The sequence below is a fragment of the Leuciscus leuciscus genome (genome assembly GCF_965113295.1).
Source record: "Leuciscus leuciscus genome assembly, chromosome: 5".
NCBI classification, from domain to species: Eukaryota; Metazoa; Chordata; class Actinopteri; order Cypriniformes; family Leuciscidae; genus Leuciscus; species Leuciscus leuciscus.
Genome location: NC_138729.1, coordinates 22,968,170 through 22,996,027, shown reverse-complemented (window position 1 = coordinate 22,996,027; position 27,858 = coordinate 22,968,170). Strand labels below are relative to the sequence as shown.

Below are 27,858 nucleotides of genomic sequence, written 5' to 3'. Positions count from 1 at the left end.
TTTTTCTATCTTAGAGCATGAGATAAATGCATTGTCATTAAGCTGAACAATATTATCAGTGTTTAAAAACTATACAGCAACAGGTCCGTTACAGCACACACTGTAAAAAAAAAGGTGTAATTTTACAAGTAATTGTCTGTATTTTTTTTTACAGATTTTTACCGTTTTGTCATTATACAGCAAATATTTGCAAATAAAAGGCATTTGCCGTTGCTGCACATTCAGGGCTTTGTGTGTGTGTGAGTGCGCGCGCGCGAGATGACGCAGATTCAAATTCGCCGCCATTACTTTTCCGCTGTTTACTCCCGCCCACAACGGTTAACGTTAGCTGATCAGGATCGAGTTTGGGCAAGCGGGAGATTTGAATTCAGTCTACTCTCGTGAAGTAGACTGTGAGATCAACAGTGGTTCAAAGCAATCGTGTTCGTCAAGAGCAGCCGTGAGCAGGAGCTGTTGTCTGTCAGTCCGTTTGGATTCTTTGGAAATAACACCCTTTTCTGTGAGCCTTGTTCGTCAGCGGACATCATGCCAACCGATCACCGGCTGAGGTAAGAGTCTCATATACTAAGTTACATGTGAACGATATTTTATATTACATTTGTGTTACGTTTACAGTTTTCAAGCTAACGTTAGCATTCTTAAATTATGTTCTGTCATAACTGGCGAGAGCTGGAGGGCAAAACACTGAAAATGTAGCATGCGTCTTTACATTTTCCATCTGTTTTAAGAAAGATCAGTTGAACCCACACCTCAAAAGACCTAAAACAAGCTTTCGTAGACTTGTTATACATATCAAAGTCCGTTTAATTGTGAATAAAATCTTCGTTAATACGCGATAGTATCTGTCAGTAAATCAATCTCTTAAATGGCGGGACATTTTGAATCACTGTCTGGAAGCTGAAAATTCTTCTCTTAAAAAATATCCTCGGTTTTAACTAACCAATTTTTATTACCATTTTTAATAACCACAGTTATACTACAAAAACAAATAGGCCTAGCTGGCCTACCATGTTTTTTTTCTTGTTTTTTTTCTTTGTGGTTAAACCATAGTTAATTTTCGTAAGGGTTAAACATGGCTAACGTTATCTCAAGACTGTTAAGAAAACGAATTCAGTAAATACTGTACTTGATACAGGAAAGCACATGAGACTAGAATATGAACACAACATGATAAATTGCATATTCTGGCTGCATCTGCTTGCCAACACGTAGCTATCTAGAATGCATATATGTGCATATATTAGGCTTATAAAATAAAAGTTGATAGAATGTTTGTGTTCTGATGAAGAAATGAACGTATCTACATTTTGGATGGCCTGGGGTCATCATAGTAGCCTTTTTCATAGGATACTTTTGATCATTGGTTATGAAAATTGCATTGATCCAGATGAACAGACAGTTAACTTACACCCCTAAGGTTAGGTGTCTCAGCTCAAAACTTCACTGTTAGCCTTTCCTGCTCAGCTTCCAGATCATAGTCAGTTTAGGTTTTGCATTGTCTCAGTGGAACATATTCTTACATGTGTAAATGTAATACTGAGTTTTTTTTTTTTTTTTTTTTTTTTGTGATTTCAGGTCAAGTGGAAAGCAGAATTATCATGGCAAACAAGGTATGGGAAGAAGTAATTTAAAATATTGTAATGGCCGAGTCTTCTGATTCCATATGATTTCACTAAAAGTGGCAGAAAATGTAATTTGTTTTATACTATATTTTCCCATATGAATATTCATTTGATCCTTGTGAGGCCACTGCACAAGGTTTGGTTTTACTACAGTAAGACCACGATTGTGTTAGATTCCACCCATCTATTTAATTTTTTTGTTGTTGTTGGTAGCGTAACTAGGCTTTTTCATTTAGAAACATGACTTTTCCTATCACTTAATGACACATATCTCTACCTTTCATTCCAGCTAAAGGATCTGACGGTTGCTGCTTGCATCTCAGCCTACCTGATGGAAAATTCTTGCTGGATGAATGACTTTCAACTCAACCTTGCCAAGACAGAACTGCTTATGGTTTCAGCCAAACCATCCTTGCTGTGTGATCCTGCTGATTTGCCTTATACAACATCAGAAAGATCCGGCCCTTCCTATCGGAGCCACACAACTCCTTGTCTAAGCTCTTGTTCTATCCAGACTGGACTATTGCAGCTCTTCCAGCATCAGTCAAACCTCTGCAACTGATCCAGATGCTGCAGCAAGACCTAAACTCACTGCTTCAGATCTGTGTGTCTTCAGAAGCTTGTGTTCTGCAAGTGAACGGCGCCTTGTGGTGCCATCATCCCAAAGAGACACACAATCACTTTCACTGACCTTTCCCTGGACTGTTCCCTGCTGGTGGGATGACCTGCCCAACTCAACACATTTTCAAGAAACTGCTAAAGATCCATCTTTTCATAAACACTTGACCCAATAATACTAAATCTTTGTTTTAATAAAAAAATAATTTGTGCACTGTGCTACACTAACTGGGACTTGTCACTGCACTTGTTGCTTCTATTGTTCTCTTAATTTTAAGTCACTTTGGAAAAAATGTAATTGTAAATGTTTAAAACAAGTTATATTAGAGTATAAAGGCATACAGCAATTGCCTTTTAATGTGGATATTTTTACATGTTCTAAATTCTATACTAAGCTTGTATTTCCTATCATTCACGTATCTTGATGTTCAGTGTTTGTTTAATGAATACTGTAAGTGTGCAGGTATTCCGTACTTGTATGTTTAGTTAATTTAACAGAAATTCACTGTACATTTGCTATTATTAAGTACTTAATTAGAGATTGCAGGTCTAGTTTCACAACTTTGACCAAAAATTAAAACTGTAAATATACAAACTTTATATTTGAATGTATGTACTTATTGCATTTTTATACATAACTTCATAGTTATTTTACACAGAAAAACTATATAAGATAATTACTGTAGATAGACAGAGCATTATTATAAAATAACTTTATGTATGCCTAGGTAGCATAGGTTACTATGATACCCTAACTGACTAAAATGCCGAAAATAAGGCAAAAGGACAATCCAGTGGTGATTTAAGTGGAATCGTAACACATCCGGCACAGCTCCGGTAGGCGGAATCGTTTCACGCACCCGTTACGCATCTGTAACGGGATGATCAGGCGGTGCTGGATCGGCGCTGGCACATATCCGCAACAACCCCTAAAAACAGACCAGAAACGGCTTCGGCCCGATGTGCGTTTGGACTCAGGAACGAGTCCGTGAGGCGGATGCGTGCCAGACCCGGCTCTATCGTTTTGCGGTTGCGGCCCTGTTCCGTTACAGCGTCCAGTGGCTATCTGGGTAGGCTATTGGCTGGTCAAACTCAATGACAAATCGGAATTGGCCTTGAAAATTGTAATAGGTTCATCTCTATAATCTTTCTGATTGGCTGGTATCAAACACCATCACATAATCTGATGTTCACCTAGATGTTTTATTTATTTATTTATTTCTACATTTGCCATAGTATTGTCGATGGGTTCAATAACACATCCTGCAAAAGGGGGGCCTTGGCCAGAACCTAGTGGTATTTGGGGGGCCTTGTCATGGAAAAGTTTGGGAACCCCTGGTCTAGTTCATCGTTTGCTGTAAGCTAGTCCTGCAGCATGCTAAAGAGTAGGGCTGAACGATCAATCGAAATCGAATCGCAATCGCGATTTGAAACTTTACGATTAGCTAATCGTAATAGGCTGCGATCTGGATGAATTTTGAAAAATATGCCGCGAGTCTGTCCTAATGAAATAATAAAAATACATTTCTCAAATGACAACAATCATTATGATTATAATTTTTAGCAAAATAATGATCAATTTAACCATTATGCAGCATTGACAAAAAGTAGATTAAAGTTCTCAGACTGAAACTTGACTAAACAAAAACAGGACACGGTTGACTAAATCTGATAAAAACTAAAAAGCACATTTGACAGGACTAAGACAAAAAAAAAAAAAACAAAAAAAAACATAGCTGACAAAATGAACACTAATTGAAAGGCACACAGCATCTGTTAGACTACAATGTAGTGGAATAGTCTACAGTTAAAGGCATGTTGTACTCCTTTAATTTAGAGTGTTTGCTGCACACTATTGAGAATATTGAGATGAAGCTTGACTTTACATCGCAATATCTCTCAGATTGCAAGAAAATTGCAAGTAAATATTTTTCCCAAATCGCACAGCCCTACTACAGAGTTCTTCTAGAGCCCTCCACCTCCCCCAGCTCCACCTGCCTAGATCTGCTATGCAATGGCGATTCTAGGGGGTGGCCTGGGGTGGCCGGGGCCACCCCTGAAAGCTGATTGGCCACCCCTGTGGCCACCCCAGATCTGATAGGTAGGTCAAGTTCGTCAACACAAGAAACGAGAAATGTTGTCAATCAGTGATGACAGCTCATCAACTGATTTAGGGCCAGTTTCACATTTTTAACTAACACAGTAACGGTCGTACTGAGACTGTGAGAGCTGATTTTTGCTCAGCGGACGTTTGGCCATGCAGGTCAGATGACCCATGAGATAAGAGCACGCGCGCTGCACGGTGCACCTGCTGCTGCTGGTCCGTGAAACAAGAGGACGGTCACACAGTTGCAACAATACAACAACGATAAAAACGCTGGAATCAGTCGATTGAGAGGTATGGTCGGGACCCAACGCAACAGAGTGCGACACGGGAATATAGATCTGATGGCCGAGTGCGGGCGCGGGCGGTAATGCACTCGTGTGTCGACTCGCGGGAGTCGGGACTCCCGCAAAATAGAATTATCTATAAATTGAACAAATAAAAACGAATAAATTGTCATTCATCTGTTGCACAAAAGCAACAAGAACAACTAAAACAAAATAGAAACGATTTACAGGCCAGAGTCTCTATTTATAACATGTTTGCAGCGTTGAACAATGTAACCAATCACAGACATATGTGTTGATTTCTTGAACGCAATGGCCAATCAGATGCATTTAAGATAGAATCCCCTCACCACTCAAAACTGACTTTTTGTTCAGTGCTGAATTCTGCATACTGGCAAATCATCTATTATATCAAACAAAGTGTAGATAATATGAAAGATTAATTACGCAGCCAGTTTCATTGATAATAACAGAGATTTGTGAGATGGCGATGAACTGAGATGTCATTAGGAATTATTAAGTGAGAAATCCGTCCCGCGCAGATCTCTAATGTAGACTTTAAAAACAAACCACTAACATTATATTTACATTAACAGCAGCCTAGGCTGCAATCTAGTGTATGTAAACCTTTTTGCAGATAAACACAAATGCATTTTCGGACAAGTTAATGGCCAAGTTAATTGAGTAAATCATATCCCCCATTATGGCAATTAATAACAGACTATAGTTAACACATTTCCTAAATAGGCCTGTGACTGTATCTTACATTTTATGAAATAGTACCATTATTTAAAAATAAAGTTTGCACTTTGTTACTATTATTAAAATCCTTTATTGTTCATAAGAGTTTAAAGGTTTACATAACATTACTTTATAGTATATATGGCCACCCCACTCTAGTTTTGTGTCCCATCTTGGCCACCCCAGTAAAAATGTCCTGGATACGCCACTGCTGCTATGGGATTTATGTATGTCTATTAATGCAGCAGCAGTGTAGCAGATCTGTTACTTATGATCTGCTTTTCAGGCTATGAGATTCTGAATGGCATGAATGGACACAACTGTTGCATAAGTGATTAACCAGAATATGTTGTAAGTATTAAAACATGGTTTAGTAGTTTACTTCACTTTGTGTACTTAGCCTAAACAGTCTGACCTCTCATCACTAACGGTTGTATAAATGTATTATGATTTGATTTACTCGACTGAGAAGAACATTGAGATCATTTAAAGTCAAATAAGGATGCTGATTTTTAAAATATATTTAAGCACTGGCAACAATGAATATCAATGATCAATCACCAGACTGAAGATTCAGCTTCATGTTATATTTAACGATATGTAATGCAATGATACAATTGTGTGTCATCTCATCTATTCGAAAACTATCTGTATGACTATTTTAATTGGATTTATTTAATTTTTTTATATATGTTAACTATTCCACTACGACAGGTGACCCACTCTGAGCAACTGAGGGAAAAGTGTACACATGCAAAGTGTAGCCCTATTCGGTCAAAATAACACTGACAAAATCCAACAGATCTCCAGAGTTTCAGGCTTCATTCAATTTGTGTAAAACGACAGAAAGGCAACAGAGTACCAGTCATTGTCTGCCTTCCTCTTTTTTTTCTTTTTTTTAAACAATGTGGGAGAGTGGGTAAAAATAGAGTGCGTTTATGATTGCCAGGGAAATGGAATGTCCTCGTTTAGGCAGGAGAGAATAATCTGAAAAGCACTTAAAGCACAGCAGTAATATTTCTATGCTAAAAATGGCAGTTAAACAATGGAAATCAATGCGGGTTGAGTCACTGGATCGTTCATCAGGATTTAGTTACTTTACATTTTGGACTTGTATATTAAGTGAGAATATGACAATCTGTGTTATGTAAAATCATTACTGTTGTATTGCTAAAAAGCACATAAATATAGAGACCACAATTTTGCTAAAAAAAATAACTAATTTATTTAACCCTTTCATGCATGAATTATGATAACCTCAGTCAGGATTTTTTTTCCTATGTGTTTTTATTGCTCTTAGGGCATGAAAAACAAGAATTGATTTTTATTTTATTTTTTTACAAATTTTTCAAAGAGATCTTCAGATGTCCACTTGAGTGGATAGCATGCGGTTATGGTTCAAACTGAAGATATACTGTATTAAATAAGACAATAATCAAACAGATAAAGTATGTGAATTTAACGAACTAATCAATACAATTATATCAAATCATGTGAAAACTATAAAATATATACAAAAAATATCAATGCAAAATATTGCAAAGGCTTCATACAACTTCATACAAGTTGCACTTCGCGTATCTTTGATATCAGAACATGAGGACGTGATTCCATCAGAATTTTCTACAGCCTGTCAAGGTACAACTGTGGAAACCACTCAGATGCTCCCTCCAGTGTACCAGAGTATGGGGATTTACCCTTATTAGCTGATAATTCTGATTATGTTCAAGATGGACATGCACATTTCTATCATAGCCCTCCTCTGAGAAAACCTATAGCAATACGTTTTTTTTAATCTCATCTGAAATGATCAGTGTTGGGGGTAACGCATTACAAGTAACATGCATAACCCATTCAGATTACTTTTTTGATGTTACAAGTAATTAACTACAAGTAATGTGCATTACCTAATCAGATTACTTTTTGATCTAACAAGTAATTAACTACAAGTAATGTGCATTACCTAATCAGATTACTTTGTGATGTTATGAGTAAAGAAATGCATTACAATAACGCACATTACATAATCAGATGACTTTTTTATGTTATGAGTAAGGAAATGCATTACAAGTAACATGCATTACGTAATCAGATTACTTTTTGATGTTATGAGTAAAAAAACGCATTACAATAACATGTATTACGAAATCAGATTACTTTTTGATCTAACAAATAAAGTAATGCATTACAAGTGTCATACATTATGTAATCACATGACTTTTTTCGATGTCAATGAAAATTACATTCTAATAATACAAATACATTTATTTACAGTAAAAAAAAGTCACTGCAGATTAAGTTTTTAAGTTTTAAGTTTCAAAAACAATATTCACATTATAATTATGAATTGTAGCTGAAATATAGCAATTGATGCATGACGTCCACTACAGTGGACATGTGATTAATCAGAGTTTTCTCTCAATCTAAAATCAAAACTTGGAAAATTTTACTGTGATATGACTCATTAGATATTGCTTGATGCTGCAATATTTTTTTTACCTACAAGAGTCTCCTAGATTAGAAGGAATGGGTCGATATTCCGGAGCAACTTGGCATGTCTGACTGACCCTTGGCCATCTTGGTTTGGAGGGGGAAAAAAATCGAAATACAAAGGCTTGCCACTTGGTTGCAATTTATAGGATGATGCACAAGGGTCCAATGAAGAGGCTGATGTGCAACTTTGTTCATATTAAATAAAGAAATACATTTTTTTTTATTTATCTCTCATCCATTCATCCATCTACCCATCTATCTAATATATATATATATATATACATACATACATACATACATATACAAATATATACATACGTTACTAAGGTTTACTGTACTGCCCTCCACAGTCACAAAAAGTTACATTTTGACAGTACTCTCTGCAGATGTTCATTTACTTTTTTTGTATAAGCTGTTTTTGATTGTGGTATACAGCAAAAAATTTCAAGTCATAACTTTAGTTGTAAGTTATAAGAGCGGCTTTGTATGTTAATAATTATTCAGAATATGCGTAAGTCCACAAGCATGATTTTTGTATGAGAGCTGCTGGTACATAATTCTATATTTTTGAACGAAAGCTGTTTGTGATTTTGCTACAGCAAAATAATTATTCGTTTTTTTGTCTGAAGGATTATATTGCTCATTGCACATAACAGGAAGATGTTGGTTAAAATTATATTATTAAATGCTAGAGATTCAGAATATGCTGAAGTTTGCTAATAGTACAAGCACACATTTATTTTCCTGTTGGTTCTTTGCTATGTTGGGACATATGCTGGCAAATGTAACCTTACAGTTGACTTGCCAAATCACTTCCATTTGTTTATTAATAAAATTAATATAGGAGGTACTGGAAGTAAATTCTTTATGGGTCATTATAAATACTTTGCTTTAAAAGTACCAAGTAGTCACACAAGAAAAAAAAGATGCATCGATAATCGTTTTAGCATCGCAGCCCTCTGAATCGTAATCGAATCGAATCATACGGTGCCTAGAGATTCCCACCTCTAACATATATATATATATATATATATGTGTGTGTGTATATGTTAATTAAGATGAAATCACTTCTAGAAATATCTCTAATGTAGCCATGACTCATTTTAGAGGATTATAATATGATTTAATGACATGTGTTTATCAATTCATGCATGACTGAGGATCAGTTTGGCACTTCACATGATTGACACATGGACTAAAAGTGGAGGCTCTTCCTGTAATGAGCCGTGGCAGGTCAGTAGTTAATCTTGATGATTCTGGTCCTGAAGTCAATATCATTTGTGGTAGATAAACAGGCACCTGACTTGTAGTTGGAGTCAGTGTTAGCGGTATTAGAGGAACAATGAGGTTATTATGCTCATTTTGAAATAACCCAATTGGGTCATTATTTCTTATAGACAAGCCTTTAATCTAATCACACTTCATATTTTTCTCTATTGCTATCTCTATTTCTCTCTCTTTCACACTCAGAACAGAGGTCAAGATGTCCTCCTCCCTCTAGCCAAGATGACCGCAAATGTATGACATCATTGCAAATGCCTCCAGCACGGACCACCAATTTATCATCCTTCCCGCTTTTCATTCCCCTCCTGCTCTCCTTACCTCTCCTTCTATGAGCTGTACACTCACTCACAATTATCCTGCAAGGCTTCTCAGGGACCAGCTCTAAATCACTCAGTGCTGTTCTATAGGTCAGTGGATTCCTACTGGTTTTGTTTACAGTTCAAAACAGTGAAATGTATTAATTGGTTTATTAGTGGTTAGCAGCAGCCAATAAAATCATGGTAACAGCACAACATCCTGTTAATCCTCATCGCAGGTGAATGTATTTATACTCACATAGTCATGAAAAGCTTTGGCTTCACTTGAGTGTTCACATGATTCTCTCCTCTCAGAAGCAGCACAGTAGAGGTCCCAGAAAACACTGCGGTAAAAGATGCACAATATAATGTAAAAAGACGAATACTGCAGTGTGAGAATTAATCACTATCCTCAGTTAATTAAAGCTCTATTTGGACGGGACTAGGTTTCCCTGAGGAAATGTTTGTTTCACAGATGTACTTTGAGATTTTTTTAATCCTGTCAGAATGAAATATGTCTGTTTTCTTGCACAACATTGTATACATTACAAAGCATATACTGTTCAGCTAACTTGGGGATCCTCTGTCTGAGAAATTGAATTAATTATTGGTGAGAATGTCTGTGATTTACACTACCATTCAAAACTTTGGGGTCAGTAAGATTTTTATTTGAAACTTGGCATCTTGGCATTTGAAAGGAATTCATATGTTTATTCAGTAAGGATGAATTAAATTGATCAAAATTGACAGTAAAGATTTCAAATGAATGCTGTTCTTTTGAACTTCCTTTTCAATAATAAATCATGAAAAAAAATTAAGCACACCACAACATTGAACATTGATAATAATAACATTGATAATATTATAATTTTCAACATTGATAATTATAAGAAATATTTCTTTATCACCATATCTAACCATTCTATCACCATTCATAGTAAGTAACAGTAAAATGAAAAATTAATACATTAAAGAGAGTCTTATCACAAACTACACTACCTTAATTAATTCCTTTAATTCATATATTGTATACTGTAATATTATTATTATTTATTTTTAAATGGGTTTCGTGTAGCACACATCCAGACAACATGATCTCCATAATCCCCACATCCATATATAAACACTCCACCTCAGTATCAACTAGAGATCCCATGAATTTACAGACGTTCATATTCTAATAATTATAACTCAAATGTATTTTAGAACACTAATCCCATTCACATAGTGCTAAAGAAATCTGATAGCAGATATTCTTACCACCACCATGAGTGCAAGAACCCTGGCGGCTCTCCTAATGTTATATTCTTCTCCCATCGGATCTGCCGAGTTAAACAGAGAACAAAGGAAGAGTTATAAAGATTCAGTGACAAGTTGACCTGTGCTCCCTTTGTGATTTAAACATAATTAAAGGCAAATTCTGCCATGGAGAGCTGAACTCGGAGTCAAACATGGTGCCTAGAATAAATCTGAGGGATAAAACTGTAACTTGGCATCTGTTTGAAACAGTCTCAGTGTGACTCAGTCATTATTCAATTCAGTTAACCAACTGACACTTCGCTAAGCTCCATCCTCCTTGGTTGTTAACTTGGAAGGAATTGGACATTTTCAAAGAAGTGACAGTTTTTCTTATTATATTGTTGTATAATTTCTGGAAAATAGTGTTTAACACTATTCAAACACACAGGACTTCCATAGGTTTAGAAAAAGAGCAAAAACTTGTCTGAAAACATGGCGGATGACAACAGTTGCTAAGGTAGGACTGGTCAGTTACAGGCTGGATTTGGCGAAGGTCAGTTATCAAGCCATTAAAGCCTAAAGAATACTTTGTTTTTTACATGCAAGGGTATGCACACAGTGCAGCATAGTATGTAGGTACTGTACATGCACAGTCTGATTTTTCTAACTGCACGTACAATGTACGATCCACTAACAAAAGAACCAACAGGTTTTTTTGCACCCATTGTTTCACAGTTGAAAAAGAAAGACTGAATGAGATGTAACAACAACAAACTACTGGAGACGGCAACAACCAGAGGTAGGGGTCTCGACTTGCATGGCTTGAGTCTGACACGAGTAGCAAATTTGTGACTTAGGCCTATATGACTAAATGAATAAAATGACTTAACTTTGACTTGAGAACCAATGACTCGAAAGTCATTTGAATGGATTTGAACTGCATGCCTCGAAAATTACTTTATTATGATCGAATCCGCCAAACCAAACATATCAACATTGTCATACCCATTACCATGCCAAAGACTCAGAGAACTGTAATGACAGAATTAAAAAAATTTAAAAAAAATTATTGCAACATCATAAAAAAATGTAGGCCACAGAACCACTGGCAATGCTGATCAGAGTCTGCGCGATTTCATGATGCTGACTCTAGTTTAAACAAGTACAAAGACATTTTTTAGCTCATAACTTCTGGAGAGAAATAGTGCAGACACTGAACAAGGATGAAACTTTCTAGTGTGCATGTGTCGAACACCTGTGTTTGTGAGTGCTTTCAAATGAAGTATACTTTGAAAGCCTGTGTGTTCGGCTGTACGGATACGGGAAAAACTGAAGTATACTTTAGGCTTAGACCTTCTGCACATCCTTCTCCTTTCTCCTCAACTCTTTCTCTAAGACTAAACAGGAACAGAAAACACCATCCATCTTGATGAGATCATCAGTTTTAGTCACTGACCATGTGAGATGGGTTTACAGACATTAAAGCACTGACGACAGCTGCCATAAACAACACGGGTGTGCCCAACATTATCTCAATACACTGCTGCGAGAGCCACTGCTATTTTTGGGTTCGAGTCCAGCGGGAACTGGTTCCATGAGCAGGGTGGCAAAAGACAGGAGTCGCAAAGGAAACCGGCCACAATGGACGGGGCGGGTGGCTTAGTCACAGAGGCTGGACTGAGTCACGACAGCACTGTCTGGCTTGTTGATGTTCACGTCTGAGTGGTGGGCCAGCCTTTGTGTTTTTACCTCTGTCATCGTGCCAGTCTCATTCCGTTTTCCCTCATCTCTCTTTGTTCTGTTCCAGTATTTATCTGATCCGCTGTCATTCGCAAATATTTACTTGACTCAGAGCTAGAACACTCATCTGCATCTGCATTTACTTTTACTGTTCAATTGTATCTTGTCAGTGATCATGTCATCAGTAAGTGAGCTGTCGTGGACACCAATATAAACATCTCTTTCCCAAACACAGTTCCAGAGGATGACAAGCCATTAACTTCATGTTGAAAATAAACAATGTTCATTTAAAGAGCAGAGCAAGTGGACACTCAGTGCTTAGGAGAATCTGTGTAAATAAGCTTACAGTCCCCCGCTGTATCTCCATGAGACAGTGCCATTAAACAGAAACAGTTTGCCCAGTTTCTAGTGCCAGTGTGCTTTTGTATCCAGTGTAATTAAATTAAGCTGGGATCAGAGAAGAGTAAGTGTTCCATAGGAGCTGTTTATGGTACTGTAAGGCTACATGTAAATATTACCTCCTCAAAAGTACATCATCTTAAATTGTCCACCTTATTCACAGTAAAGGTCTTAGTAAAAATGCAAATGACTGGTTCACTTACCTCTGACAGAAAGGTCTGCGCTGATTTCTGAGCTCCCACATGTAGCAGATATTCGTACACATACAGAGCTAACCTGCCGAGACAGAAAATTAAGAAGATATTGAGGAAACCTACTTTAAAAGCATCATGTCATATACTGTATAAGATCCTTCAGGAAGCCTTTTTCTTAGGTCCTGTTCCAATGGTTAAATAAAACTCAATTGTTCAGTTTCCTAAAATAATTATTTAGAAATAATTATCATGCCCTCTTTGAAATAGCAAAGTAACTTAACTTGATAGTTCAGCCAAAAACGAAAATTCAGTCATCATTTACACGTTTTCATATTGTTCCAAACCCGTATGGCTGACTTTATTTTGTGAGACACAAAAGGAGATTTTTAGCAGTGTTAATACTACTTGTTTCATACAGTGGAAGTGAATGGTGACCAATTAAGCTCCAAAAATGACATTAAAGTACACATGCAATATAATTTCAAGTCCCCTGAAGCCATTTGAGAGGTCTGTGTGAGAAAAAAGACTGAAAGATTGAAATTTGTGTTAATTCACCAAATATGAAAATGTTCAATATCATATGTGTGTCATGTGTAGTATAATACACGACTCAAAATGAATGCAGAAAGTATTTTTAATTATCCAGGAGAAAAACAAACAGGACAACTACACTAAAGCAAGAAAAGACCAGGAACAAAAATGAAACACAGGGTTTAACTTTAAATACAAAGAGCAAAACAAAGGGAACTAATCAAGACCAGCTTTATGAATTAACTGTAAACAAGGTGACAAACTAGGAAATCAGATCAAATAATGACACGGAGACAGAACAGAACTGAATTAAACCACACTAAACAAAACCATGAACCTGGCAATGTCCATTTTCAATATTGCTCAAACAAGATTTGAGAGTTACAGCAGAGGGAAAGATTTTTAGCGAATAATGACTTTAATTCCACTCTGTTCCTCACACAAAGCTATCATATGACCTCAGGAGAATACGGACTAATGCTATAGCCTAGTTGTTATGGTGCTTTTTTTGTCATCTGTCATTTTTATTTCTGGCGTCCCACTTTTTGATACACATTCATTATATGGAAAACAAGAGGGAATATATTTTTGGATACACTATGCTTTTAATTGAACCCATATCTTTACCTTCTAGCTGTGTATCATCTCATATGGTTAAACAACCCATATGTGATTTTAATAAGGCAACTCAAGTCCTAGTTTGTATCAAGACAAACTTTGGGTAAACACTGAGTTCACAGAGAGTTCAGTCTTCCATTACTATTCAGTTCACCATTTCTCTTTCAGTTTTACAATCTCATTTGGATTTTGTAAGAGTTCCATATCTCTACAATAACATTTGGTTATTTTTGTATTGGTGAAAGTTCATTGTATAGAGGATTTTCATATTTATTAATTTGTTTAGTATCCTCCATGAATGTGTGAGGGAACCTGAGTCAGCAGAGTCCAGCGGCACCTTATTAAAAAATATTTCACATGTATGCAGACGACGTATTCTCTCTCCTGCTTGTTTCTGCAGACACAACACTTGATGCACAGAACGACCTCCAAATGTTCAGAGTATGCGCATACACTCACACAAAACAAAAATAAAAATATGACGAACATTCACTACAATGTATAAGACAGTGTTTGTGCAAGAGAAGAAAGTACTAGTGGAATAATGACAGAGGAACATTGGCAAACCAAGATCACACACAAGCGAGATTGAGGGAGGAGATTTGGAGATTGGAGGAATGACGGGGGGTCCTGAGCTCCTGAGAATCAATCCTCCTGAGACTGTCAGCAAACTTTCATATTCTAATGATGAAGGATAGAAAAGAGACAGAGAGAGGATCTTTCCGGCAGTCTTCCCCTTTCTCCAAATGAACAAAATCCCAAATCTTCAAACTGAAGCAGAAAAGAAACTAGGCTTCAAGAGTTTAAGAATAAAAGTTATTGAGCACAGACATACTTCACCAACTTTAAGATGAGATTTTAACATTTTCCTCCAATAGCCTAGACCTTTTCAGCACTGTGCCGGTTGTGTTCTGTTTTCCGGTTTGTGTTTCCACAGCAGGAAGGTAAGATCTTACGGATTTATGAATGAACCGCTAGTTTTAAAATCTTCCCGGTCTATAGACATTTGTTATGACATCTGCTTCAAACATTACAATGCTCATGATAACTTTCGTTAACTCTACAACAAGTGAATCCACTTCACTAGCTAAATACTCTTCGACAGCGATGCCATAGAAATATACAGAACTACTGCAATAACCGAAGTTCAAAGACAAAATTATATATGGCTGCACCTTATTTCTCTGGAGCATAAGGTCTGGGTGTTGTATGATTGCCACAGTACTGCTATTGGTTGTTATGGTATTCTGAATAGTAGCTAGAACATTGCTTGGTGGTTCTGGGTAGTTGCTAAGTAGTTGCTTAGTAGTTGCTTACTGGTCATAGTAAAAAAAGTAATCTTCCCTCAAAGTCTACAAGATTTTTTCACTTTGTTTCATTATCTGGTGAATATCACTTAACCCGCGTTTCCACCACAGGAACTTTCCCCAGGAACTAGGAACTTCGGGGTGGCACTCGGTGTGTTTCGACCACAGGAGCAGGATGGATCTAAATGAAGTTCCGGGTAGAAAAAATCCCCCTCAGAAAGTCCCTGCTTGCAAGGTAGTACTTTCTCAAAGTTCAGGAACTTTCGGGGGTGGGACTTGGGCGCTGAACATGCTGATTGGTTTAAAAATATGTTGAGGCGCTTGCAGTCAATATTAATGATGCCTGCCTTAAACTCTAATTAGACAGAGTTGACCTACAGAGATAATTTCCGTTGTGCTTTAAGCTGAATTAATGAAAAAGCAGGAATTTTGTTTTATTAAAATGTTTTGTTTGACAGAGACAAGGGGCTCTATATATATCTGATATGTATATATATATATATATATATATATATATAAATAAACTTTTCCCTGCTTAGGCTTTTAGTAGCCTACAGGCCGAAGAAATATAACAACCAACAAACAAACAATCTAAAATTAAAAACAGACTAAAAAACTGAAAATCTGAAAGTACACCCTATATAAAGTTACTGTCTTTCAAAAGTAGCGACTCTTGAGTCAATGAAATGAATCGTTTTTCAAACGAGTCATAAGCCGTTTCGTTGTGACGTCAAGACGAAACAATAGCATATTACCCGCCCACTTATTGCGCGCGCAGACACCAGGGAAAACTTGAACCCCCTCAAACTTGCAGCTGATTCCTGTGGATACTGGATAGCATCATGTTGAGAAGACGCTGTGCTCTACAATGTGAAGGTAAAGCCAGTTTTTTTTTCACTGCCCATGGACCAGCATGTGAAGAATCAGTGGTTAAAGTTAAACGTTACCACAATATCACAGCAGTATAATCCTAAACTTTTGCTGTGTTTCCTTTATTTTACTGACGACTTCTCAAACCTCGGAGTTCAATGCAGGATTCGCAAACCGCTTGCTCTTGAAAGATGGTGTTCAAAATACTTAGTTTTTAGTTTTATATTGTGTAGGTCTCCTACTAACTGGTTACTCACATTCTTACTGTCTTACTGAAATACTTCTGCTAATCAGTCTGCACCACTATTACCTAAAACTGAGTAAAGATTAAGCATGGAGCAAGACTTGTTTTACCAACGTTTATATTTCATCAGTCATTCACGCTAGAGCTCGGCTAATGCACTGTTATTGATACAGTTTCCACATGTTCCCCGCAATAAATTAGAAAAATACTCTGTAAATAAATAAGTACAAGTAAAATAATCTGTTTGTTGATGGACATGCACTTAATGCTTGATACAGTTGCAACAACTCATAATGTGCCTCAAACTGAGTAGCGTATCCCTGAGAAACGTCCTGCTCGAGTTGATCTTGTGATGGAGGTTCGGGTTGAATGAATAGTTCTTCCAGTGTTTCATCATCAGACTCGCTCTCAGATTGATATGGTCAAATCGACGTCATTGTTCGTTACTGTGTTTAGTTTACGGTGTAGGAAGCCTCAGGACACGCAGAGCTGACGTTGTTATGGCAATGGGCGTTTTTGTTTCGACGCGCGCTGTACGTGTAGACCAATCACAACAGACTGAGCTGTCTGGCCAATCAGAGCAGAGTAGCTCACGGAAAGGATGGATTTAGAGAGATTGATTCATCTGACGAGTCGTTTCAGAATCATTGAAAATGTAGTGATGTGCAAATGAATTTTATGAGAAAATGAAATGTAAATGTTACATGCTTTGATGCATGTAAACCTGCTGTAGGAGACTCCAAAACAACATAAGGAAACTTTAAAATAGCATATAGGGGCACTTTAATAACTACATCTGCACTTATTTAGATCAATAAAATTACAATGTATAAATAAATAAATAAAAATGACCTCACAGCTCAAGACACTAGCTGTACAATCAATATGAGAAATGATATAAAGAGAGGTAATAATGACAGAACAGAACAGTGGCAAGAGTGCATCATTAACCTCATGCTGCGTCCTCATCCCATCAACACAGCGCTCTTTCCCATTCTCCAGAACTGACAACATCTTCATTGACTGCCATACACTCGCTAGATGCAAACAGATTCATTTCCCAAGAGACATTAGAGAGCGGGGTGTTTCTGTGTGCATTTGTATCATTGGGAAAAATCTGTCTATGGGTATGTGTTTGACACATTACTGTAGTTGCAGTGAAAGAGAACAGGGGATGAACACAGAAAGACAAATATAGAGATGGGTAGAAGAGGAGAGACAGGAAAGCAGGAACTCATAAATGATTAATGGTGAGAGCTGAAAAGGAGGAAGGAGAGTGACATGAGGATAACGGTGGAAAATGATCGCAACCATGGTTTGTAAAATAGCTGACAGATTACAAGTCGCTTTTATTTAACAAAACAATGTGCATGAAACATCAGTATCTGAAATCTTTACCTAAACATTATACATTTAACAGACACAAATTGACACAGACACAAATTGACACAGACACAAACACTTAAAGGAGTCACGGTGTCTATCTATCTATCTATCTATGTCACATAAATTGGTTGTCTGGGAGGGTAATGCTTTGTAAAAGTTAAAAAATGTTAACATAAGATATCTCTTTAAAAAGATTAAATAAACGAATTTAAATCTTTTTAAAATTTACTTTTGCAAATAACCTTTGTTAAATTTATAGAAGTATTTGTTAATATAATGGACCAGAGCTTAGTTTTATTTTTTTTAAATAAAGTTTTTAACTAACAACTAAAACAAAAAAGATTTATAAATACTAACAAATATATTGCTCATTCATTGTTCGTTAATGTTAGTTTAATACATTTATAATAAACAAATGCGAAGCACTTAAGGGGGTCGCACACCGGACGCGCCGCGTCGCGTCCATGTCGCGTCTAGGACAACTCGAGGTATCGCACACCGAACGCGCACTTTCTCAGTTTATGGCCAGCAATATTGTTATGTTTAAGGATATTATGAAATTAAGATAATGCCTGTACTATGTTATGATTGTACTGTAGGCTACAATTAAATACAATCGTTGCTAAGTCTGCAGTCTGAATTCACTTTACCTCAGAGCGTCCGTTAACTGAATGAATTGAGAATAGCCTATCACCTGAAAATCCGATAACATCAGCAATTTTCATTCAAGTAGCTGATTTCTGTTAATGAGTGTAAAACTAAATGTATATTGCAGCACAGGGTAAAGTCAGTATATACATTAACGACGATTTTAGACAAATAAATGTACATTTAATGTAAAACTATGTAGATGGCGCTCTGTGGCGCGGCAGGATTTTGAACAAGGTCCAGACGCCGAACAGACGCCGCCGGTGTGTGTAAAAGACGTGGCGCTGTGCGTCCGGTGTGCTACTCCGGCTGCTACTCGCAGTAGAGCGAGTGTTGCCATCTTCAGTTCCCTGTGAGCGTTTAAAAAACGCAAATATTTTTTCATCTGGTTGACGCGACATATTTCCCGCCGCGCGCTCTCTGTCCGCTAGTGCTCATCTGTATGTGACGCAAGTGTTTGTTTGTGTGAGTGCGCGCGCGTGCGCACTCATTGGGGTAATTGTAAACGCACAGACACAGACAGAAAAGACATGCCATCGTGGAAATAAGATAAATAACATATTACTTAAGGGCTATTTAGTTTGTTTAATAAAATAACAAATTGTAATCTGGCGCTATAAAGAAAATCTAATTAAATGTAGGCTACTTGACCTTCAAGGGGGGCGGGGCGAGCCGTTAGGAGGGCGGGGCGCCCCCCTTATATAATGGTAGGGGAAACACTGGAATGATAAAGATCAGTGGTTATTATTATAAATGTTGAAAATAGTGCTGCTTAATATTTTTGTGAGCAGCAAGTTCAAAAGAACAGCATTTATTTGAAATATAAACTTTTTTGTTACAACGAAAAGGTCTTTACTATCACATTTGATCAATTTAATAACTCAATTTAGTTTTGTACATTTATTTCTAAGCAAATCACGTTCATGGCTGAATTTTAAAATGGTGTCAGTTGGAAAAAAATCAGTCTGTTTGGAAAAACACTGCTGGAAAAAAAATGGAGCTATAAAAGAACAACAGAACAATTTCAGAGGGGAAAAGGCCATCTAGGTAAGTCTAAGGAATGAAACTCATATCCTGTGTGGACAGAACAATGCTACATTCCTCAGCCTATTCTAGATTAATTAAGATGCTCTACTAGGTTAATATGAATGTGGTTTGCTTTCATCTTTATCATAATGTGTCAACAGAAATAATTTTATTAAAAATAAAATACAACACAGCTTAAAAGTGTATGTGTTTAATATATTTTTTTAAATGGTGTTTGACTGGAGCAGGCATGTACTGTAGATGGTAAAAAATGTGTACAGTCTGAATGAAAACCAGAAGTTCAGGGGTTTAGACCAAAGCATTCTGCACAACACCTCGAGAAACAATGCCTTTCTCCACGACAACAGGAAATGCCAGCTTATCTTGCAGATGAAAGCATGGAGAAAATGTGCAGCTCTGGAAAAGAACTTACAACACAATCTTAGCAGAAGATCTTAGTCCAGTTTACAACTACAGGAGACATAGACCAAAGTGACAATAATGGAGAAACCGCTTAACTTTGTTGGATTTCAAATAGGTCAAAGGACGCATGGAAAAACTAAAGGACCACACAGACTGTGTGTGATTTGTGAATAAAAAAGGAAGGCTGTATTACACACAGGCTAAAGACAGAGAGAAAATAATCCTAGCCGGTTTCTAAGCCATGCCGTCACGGTTGCTTAACCTTGCAGTAGGGCCGGTGTGATGCCGCTTGCATATCAATGATGGAGAGAAATATCAGAGGCCAACCACTCTGCGGAAAAACTGTTCCAGCAGCAGGAACGACAACCAGTCACTCTCTAACAAACTGAACAAAACTGCAGAACAGAGAAATTATACTTTTCACCACATTAGAAAATATAAATAGAACATATATTTGAAAGGCATCATTCTGGAACTTTATAGTAGAAGTATATAAAAGTATTTAGTGAAACAAAATTTTAAAGTATTATGTATGCATTCAAAATGAACTTTTGGCCACACCTGCCAATGGTCAGTGGTTTAAGACAATTTATGGGTCATAAATATTTCTCCAACTGTAAAAAAAATTGTTGAGGTGCTAAAACAGTAAAAAGCATGATGCTGCTGATGCAACACCAAGGTCATGGGTTTGAGTTCCAGGTAATGCATGAAATAAAGAAAATGTAAAAAAAAAAAAAAAATGCTTGAATGGATTTATATTTAATTATTTTGGATAAAACATCTGCCGATGCATAAATATAAAAAAAAAAAAAAAAATTACATTTATATCTCAATGACAGCTGAATTATTGAACTTTTTCCCTTTCGGATAGGCCTATCTATGGAAAATAAAAAAAAAATAAAAAAATAAAAACATTCTGATTTTGTTTCATTCTTTTTTTGTTGTGGCAGCTCAAATGTGTATTCCACATATGGAGTTCTGGAGAAGAAAAGAATTCCGACATTCTAGATAAACATCCTATGGTACATTTTCCACTGAGCTAAAAGCTGTTGGAAGACACGTTGTGACAGGTGTTTTCTTTAGTAGACGGTTTGTATGTCTTTGATTTGAACGGCTCAGATCACTTACATCAGTGAGAGTTTAAACCATATTTTGTTGTAGTTCCTAATAAAGTTAAAGTTACCAAAGCCAATTTTTACTCACTTTTAGCAGCTGTCAAATGTTAATTTGAGACCTTTTATATATAGAGAGTGAAGCCCTAAAACCATAGAGAGTTTTGAGAATACTTAACTATGGAAGTCTAACCGCAGTTGCTATCTAGGTCAAATTGCTACTTATAGGGGAGTTTTAATCACGTTCCTGATAGTGAAGATTGAACAAATGTGACTCCTCAAACTGAGATAGGCCTACAAACCATTGACTACAGAGTGTTTAGTACAAACTACAAACTACAAAGTTTAGACAGATATATGCGTGGCCCTCGGCCTAAACTTGCTAAGGGATTGACAACACCCAACATACAATACAATGACACCACCTTCCACACTTTATATAACACCTAAACCCATGGTTTCACAGACAAGGCTTAAGCCTATAGTTCTGAAATGCATGTTTAAGCTGTTTTAACAGAAAGCAACTTGCATTGACATATCTTAAAATATGTCAGTGCCATTGTTTTTCTCAAGATGCACACCAGTAACGTTTTCTAAGGCATATTTTAGAAAGCTATGTCCTAATTGAACTAATCCTGGTGTAATCTAAGCCATGTCTTTGAAACCAGGCCTTAGTGTTGTCTTTGACTATGAATTTAGTTTGGAACTGTGATGTCAGGACTGCTTGTTGGTCCATATAAAAAAGCTGTTTCTAATACTTATATAGAATAACTTAATGTGAATGAACATAATTTGAGGTGATGTTCACTTTATGTGTACAACTTATGTGTAAAACTTTTAAAAAAAGAAGGAGAATATCACACCACTGGACTATTGAAGTGAACAGCAAAAAATAAGAAAACCTTAAAGGGTTAGTCACCCAAAAAATTACAATTATGTCAGTAATTACTCACCCTCGTGTTGTTCAAACCCCGTAAGACTTTCGTTCATCTTCGGAACACAAATTAAGATATTTTTTATTAAATCTGAGAGCGGTCTCACTCCTCCATAGGCTTCTATGTAATTTAAACTTCCTGGCGCAGAAAGTTAGTAAAGACAATGTTTAAAATAGTCCAAGTGACTACAGTGGCTCAACCATAAGTTTATCAAGCGACAAGAATACTTTTTGTGCGCAAAAACAAACAAAAATAACGACTTTATTCAACTATTCATTTTCTTCCGTGTGGGCCTCTGAGTGAGTTCACGTAGTGTAACAGCGCAGCGCTTCTGGGTTGTACGTATAACAATATATAAGCTCACTATTGGCCAGCATCACACACATGACCAGCGTCCGCCAATCATTTCTGGGTGAACTAACTAACCCTTTAAAACAGATGGTGAAACCAAAATGAATGGTTAAAGCACCTAAAAAAAAACAATTTCCTTTAAAAAATTTATAAACATTTAAGCCTAAAATCTTGATGTTTAAAATAAAAAAAGTTAACGTCCATGCTATTTGTTAACTACCAATAACCGTGAAATGATTTGAGTATCCTTGCACACACCTTGTAAACACCTTGCACAGCACCTTTTAAGAACAAAACATAACACAACCAAGCCTGATTTGTTTACGATCAGTCAAAATTTCTAAAACATTGAAAAACAGCCAAGGGACATTCAGATGGACAGCTGAAAGGTCACTCAAAAATACATAAAACACTTTGGTACAAAGGAAAAGCGAAGCAAACTATCCGAGCAAGTTAACTACGTGCTGTTTAAGAAAGATTCTGCCATCGACTGCTCAACAACGTTGAAGGAAACTGAATTATTCTTGATAATCATATAAGCTAATACATGACCACAGGATACACTTAGTGATATATAAATATTTTCTCATAATGCAGAAAGCGCGTAACTTGAGGAGCAAAGCGTACATGCGCCAGCCGCTGTCTTTTAAATGTCTTCTCTGTCCAAATGTGTGTGTGTGCGACTGCAGATGTGACCGCGAGAATTCCTCCTCCACCGCCTGCTCGATATAACTTACTTTTCTCGGGCTTGACTGTCCGATGGCACGCTGTTCTTGCCTTTGGCGTACATGCTTGCACAGACGCGACTGTCACGCACCTGTCAACCCATCACAGCCTCCGTCGAAACAATCTCGTCACCATAGCGACTCAGTCTGCTCCTCACCATTGGATGGACGGCGGTGAAGAACAGTCGCCCCCCTCTCTCTCTCTCTCTCTCTCTCTCTCTCTATCTCCCGATTTCTGAGCAAATAACCTAAATGGCCTCGCCCACTCAACACCTTTCTCTCTTTCTCTCTGACTGCAGCCACGCCCCCTGCGATCCGGTGAATTTGATGTCTGACCCCACAAAGCATAAAGTCTGACTAAGAAAGTGTGTGACTGCACACAATACAATTTATTTTGATGACATTTCCCCCTCACAAGCCATCAAATGTCTTAATACCTAAGTGACAAGTGATTTTGCTTTTTAAACACTTCCTCAATGTACGTAGTTGGAAAGACTGTAACCTACGTGTGCTAGATAGCCTGCAACAAGTATAACACTTATTACAATTAACTAGGCTACGACTTTTGCCTCAGTGAACTCCTAATTGCTGTTTATTAATAGTTAGTAAGGTTTGGGTATGAACTGGGCTGGATTTAGGATGTAGAAAATGGTCATGAAGAATAAGGCATTAAAATGTGCTTCATAAGTAGGCTACAAATAAACAGCCAATATCCTAGTAATACGCATGCTAATAAGCAACTATTTATATTATTATTGTTATCATCATCATCATTATCATCATCGACTTTTGAGTTTTGGTGACTGTCTGTCCAGTCTGTACTGGTTCTGTACTGATCTTGGGGCAAACTACTTGTAAGCGACAGTCAACTAGATGGTACACTGCCATCTAGTGAACAAAACAATCCACACTTTAGTAATATACAGACCACAGACCAAGATTAGTATGCTGAAATACTTTTAAAGCTAGAGTCATATGACGGTTCTAAAAACAACATTATTTGGTTTATTTGGTTTAATGCAATGTGTTTACGTGGTTTTAGGTAAAAAAAAAAAAAAGTCATTATTTTACACACACCGTACATTATTGTTGCTCCTCTATGCCCCGCCTTTCTGAAACGCGTAGATTTTTACAAAGCTCATCGTTCTGAAAAGCGCGGTGTGCTCTGATTGGCCAGCAATCCAGTGCATTCTGATTGGCCCGAATACCTTAAGCATGTGACGGAAATATCACGCCCTTTACCATATTTGGAACATCAGCTCCCAAAGCAACAGGTGATAATGTCGGTACTTCGAGCCCGAATCTGATCCGGAAAATGCAGTTGACCAAGCTGATCGATCAAGTTTGCGACTGGACCAGACCGTATCAGATTGGTAAGGTTTTATTTCATTGGGGACATAATTACGGATTATAATGACTTATACTGTCTTTTTTTTCACATCGCGCTGCGCTATGGGGGAGAACACTATGTAAATACAAAACCATGTCTGCATTTGTAATCGTAGAAACGACAAACAAGCGCTACTCTATACTGTTCAAAACTCGCATCTGAATAGTTAGTGGCCAATTCTTAAAAAATGAAAACATTGCAAGATGTGTCTGTGAGTCAGAAGCGACTGTAACGTTACTTGCAAAGATGGAATTGCCCACTTTTTAGAATCAGCCTTTGTGCACAGCCGGCCTTGTGCTCTCGCAGGTTCTGGAAACAGTCCTCCGAAAAATGTGCAGCACAGAGTTGAATATTTTGGTTGTACTGTTCTGCAACGATGTTGTAAATAAAGCTTAACCGCTGTTTTCTAATTGTGTCCTCTTTTGGGAAGGCCAAACAAAGTCGTTTGGCTTTCTCAGCGAAAAACACAGCTTCTCCACGACATGGCAGCGCCGGCGGCAACAATACAGCGAGAATGCCTTCTTTCTTTGCGTATACATTTGGCCGGTGTAATGAAACTCTGTCCCTACAGACTGACGTAGATTTGTGGGGGCGTGTTTAAACAAAGCGTTTTAGGAAGGCGTGTCTGAGCCTAAACTTTTACAAAGAATATCTCTTTGGGTTTGAGCTTTGTAAATCTGCAGATTTAACAGATTTAGAGACATTCGAAACAAAATGAATCTGTAAAATAGCATAATAGAGGCACTTTAAATGTATTGTTGTATACTCTACTCATTGTATGGCAAAAAGGTTCATTCTAAATGTTATATAAACTGCATATATATATTAAAATCACTAACTTATAGATAAAGACAAAAAAAAATCTAAATGTTAACAGATCAAAGAACTTGTGCAGGGACACACACATTAATTCCTCTGAGCACAGTAATTCTGCCATTTAATTTTGTTCTGTAAATGTAAGGAGCTCTTTATTTAGATCCCATTACAGTAACTGTTATAAAATCTATATGCAACATTTATTTGTAAATAATGGTATCATTTGACATTCAAATTTGTTCACATGTAGCGGGCTGCCACCTAGTGGACAATTAAAAAGAAAAAGAAAAACAGACCAAGATTGTTAAGCAGAAATACAATTTTAAATACAGTTTCAGAATAATTAGGATTGATAAGAATTGAGATTTCTAATGCAAACTTTACCAAGCAGTCACATTTCTTATTTCTAAAGGTAATATCATATTGTGAATATATGATACCTTTCATGTAATGTGTAATAAAGAGAGAGGCTGCTCACTGCAGACCAATGGGTGGAGCGTGAAGCCCAGCTCCCCCTCTCTGGATGTTATTTGGGCAAAAGCTAGAATGTTCAACCACGGCCTAACCCTACCCATAACTATATCCCTCCACCCATTAGATCCGCAGAGGTGGAGCTGGACTAGGTCAAGCTCCACCCAGGACGTCCAGAGAGGTGGAGATCAAAGTGTCCTTGGTTTGTAACAATTTTGCATAATGCCCCCATATGGTCTTGGCTGCCTGCGAACAATGTCTACTTTGAAACTACTCTCAAACACTGTAGTATATATCAGACCAGTTCATTTTCTTTTTATATTTTTGTTGTTGCAGGCTGTATGTCTTTAACTGCCTGCTCGACCAAATGGTTGAGCACATTTTGAGTCACTATATTTTATTGGGAGGAGTACCTTAGAAAGCTGATTGAACCATAGATATCATATATAAACGCTAGATGTCTCGTGCGCACTGCTGGCCAATGAAGGTCGACGTCCGCACGTGGCGGCCATCTTACCACAGGGTGCTCGCTCACTCGTTTAATGGTGCATGTACTTTTAAATAACCATAACTTGCTCAATTTTCTACCGATTTTCAAACGCTTTGGTTTGTTATAAACGTCAGAGATGTAGTTATGACACTGCATACATATGAATAATTATAACATACATGTTCAAGCATTCGGAATTATAGCCACGTTAATAACGTTTGTAAGAAACCAAACCGTTTGTAAATCCGTCAAGATTTCAGCGAGATAAGAGGATTTGTGTGCGTGCTGATCACTCACTTTACATTAAGCCTGCCTGTGACAAGATGGCTGAACGGTGATGCCGGAAGTGACTGCGCCATAAGACATCTAGCGTTTATATATGATATCTATGGATTGAACCATCTCTACCATCTGGTTGAGGTATGTTATGCCCCAAAAAATCCACTAGATGTCACACTGTAAATCAACAGCATTTGTCACAACACTTCTTCTAACATGGATGTTAGAAACGAATAAATCACTCCTGCCATGTGAACTGTTCTTGGTGAAATTTTGCAAGGTAAGCTTATTTTTTTGACATATTACACTGTAAGAGCCATTACTTTACAAAATTATGTTCTTGGTGCCATGAAAAACTTTAGTATGTTTTTTAATAATTTTTCAAAAACGTGCTCAACCAAAAGGTTGATATAAGTGATGTTGATGACCCAATAGAGGATCCGGATTATTACCCCGCCCGGTAGCTGGTGAAGGTTCTTTTGAGTCCCTGGATGAAGATGATGCTCCTGATGATGAAAATCCTGTTGCACTACCACACTTGACAGAGTGTTTCTTGAAACATAAAAGCCTAAAATTCCATTATATTACTGTCTTTTACTGTTTTTTTATTTTATTTTTTATTTTATTTTTTGAATGCAGAAAGAATGTAATGTCTTTGGTTTTGTTACTTTTAGTTATGTGTTATTTATTTTTGTTGATTGTTAAAAAACAAGAAAGCATATCATTTCCTGTGTTAAAATCAAAACCTGAAATATTTAATGGCAAACTTCAATAAATAAAGTAGATTCAATATACAAAAATATTTTATTTTGATTATGTTTTTAAATAAATTAGTATTATAGTTCATATTTTAACCATTTAACCATTTAACCATAAGTCAACCATTTGGTAGAGGCCGATATTTGAAAAATTATGGGATGTGTTGAAAAAAAAAATACATTGAGTGTGGTAACTAGCGACATAAGGAGATAAGAAATGCAAACCAAAAAAATTCAAATGCCTTTTTCTTGGTGGGGCAGTTTAAGGGTTAACACATACACTTCATACTTACACATCTTCATACCCCATAATGACAAAGCAAAGACACGATTGTGACAAAAAAACAAAACAAAAAAAAATTCAAATTGACAAGTATTCAGACCTTTAGGCACTTTGACAAGTACTTAAAAAAAATTAAAATTAATTTGCTTTTGCAAATTGTGGAGGCCACTATGCTCTT

At 36.9% G+C, this 27,858-nt stretch overlaps 1 protein-coding gene and 1 long non-coding RNA gene across 3 annotated transcripts in view; one reads left to right on the top strand and one right to left on the bottom strand.

The window, feature by feature from the left end:
- ssbp2a (single stranded DNA binding protein 2a) overlaps window positions 1-23,419 on the bottom strand; it is a 36,348-nt gene extending 12,929 nt beyond the window's left edge. Inside the window, exons 1-4 of one of the 2 annotated variants that reach the window (XM_082170050.1) lie at window positions 23,206-23,419; window positions 13,027-13,099; window positions 10,706-10,767; window positions 9,705-9,789 (exon numbers count right to left, since the gene is read on the bottom strand). In XM_082170050.1, coding sequence (XP_082026176.1) covers window positions 9,705-9,789; window positions 10,706-10,767; window positions 13,027-13,099; window positions 23,206-23,258 — 273 coding nt within the window. In that variant the 5' untranslated portion in view covers window positions 23,259-23,419. The remainder of the gene's footprint in view (window positions 1-9,704; window positions 9,790-10,705; window positions 10,768-13,026; window positions 13,100-23,205) is intronic. The other variant, XM_082170049.1, reaches the window with a different exon arrangement.
- On the top strand, window positions 270-2,840 carry LOC309499040. Its single transcript, XR_014206113.1, has 3 exons — window positions 270-548; window positions 1,576-1,610; window positions 1,912-2,840. It is a non-coding gene; the product is annotated as an uncharacterized lncRNA (long non-coding RNA).
- Window positions 23,420-27,858: the final 4,439 nt, after the last annotated feature.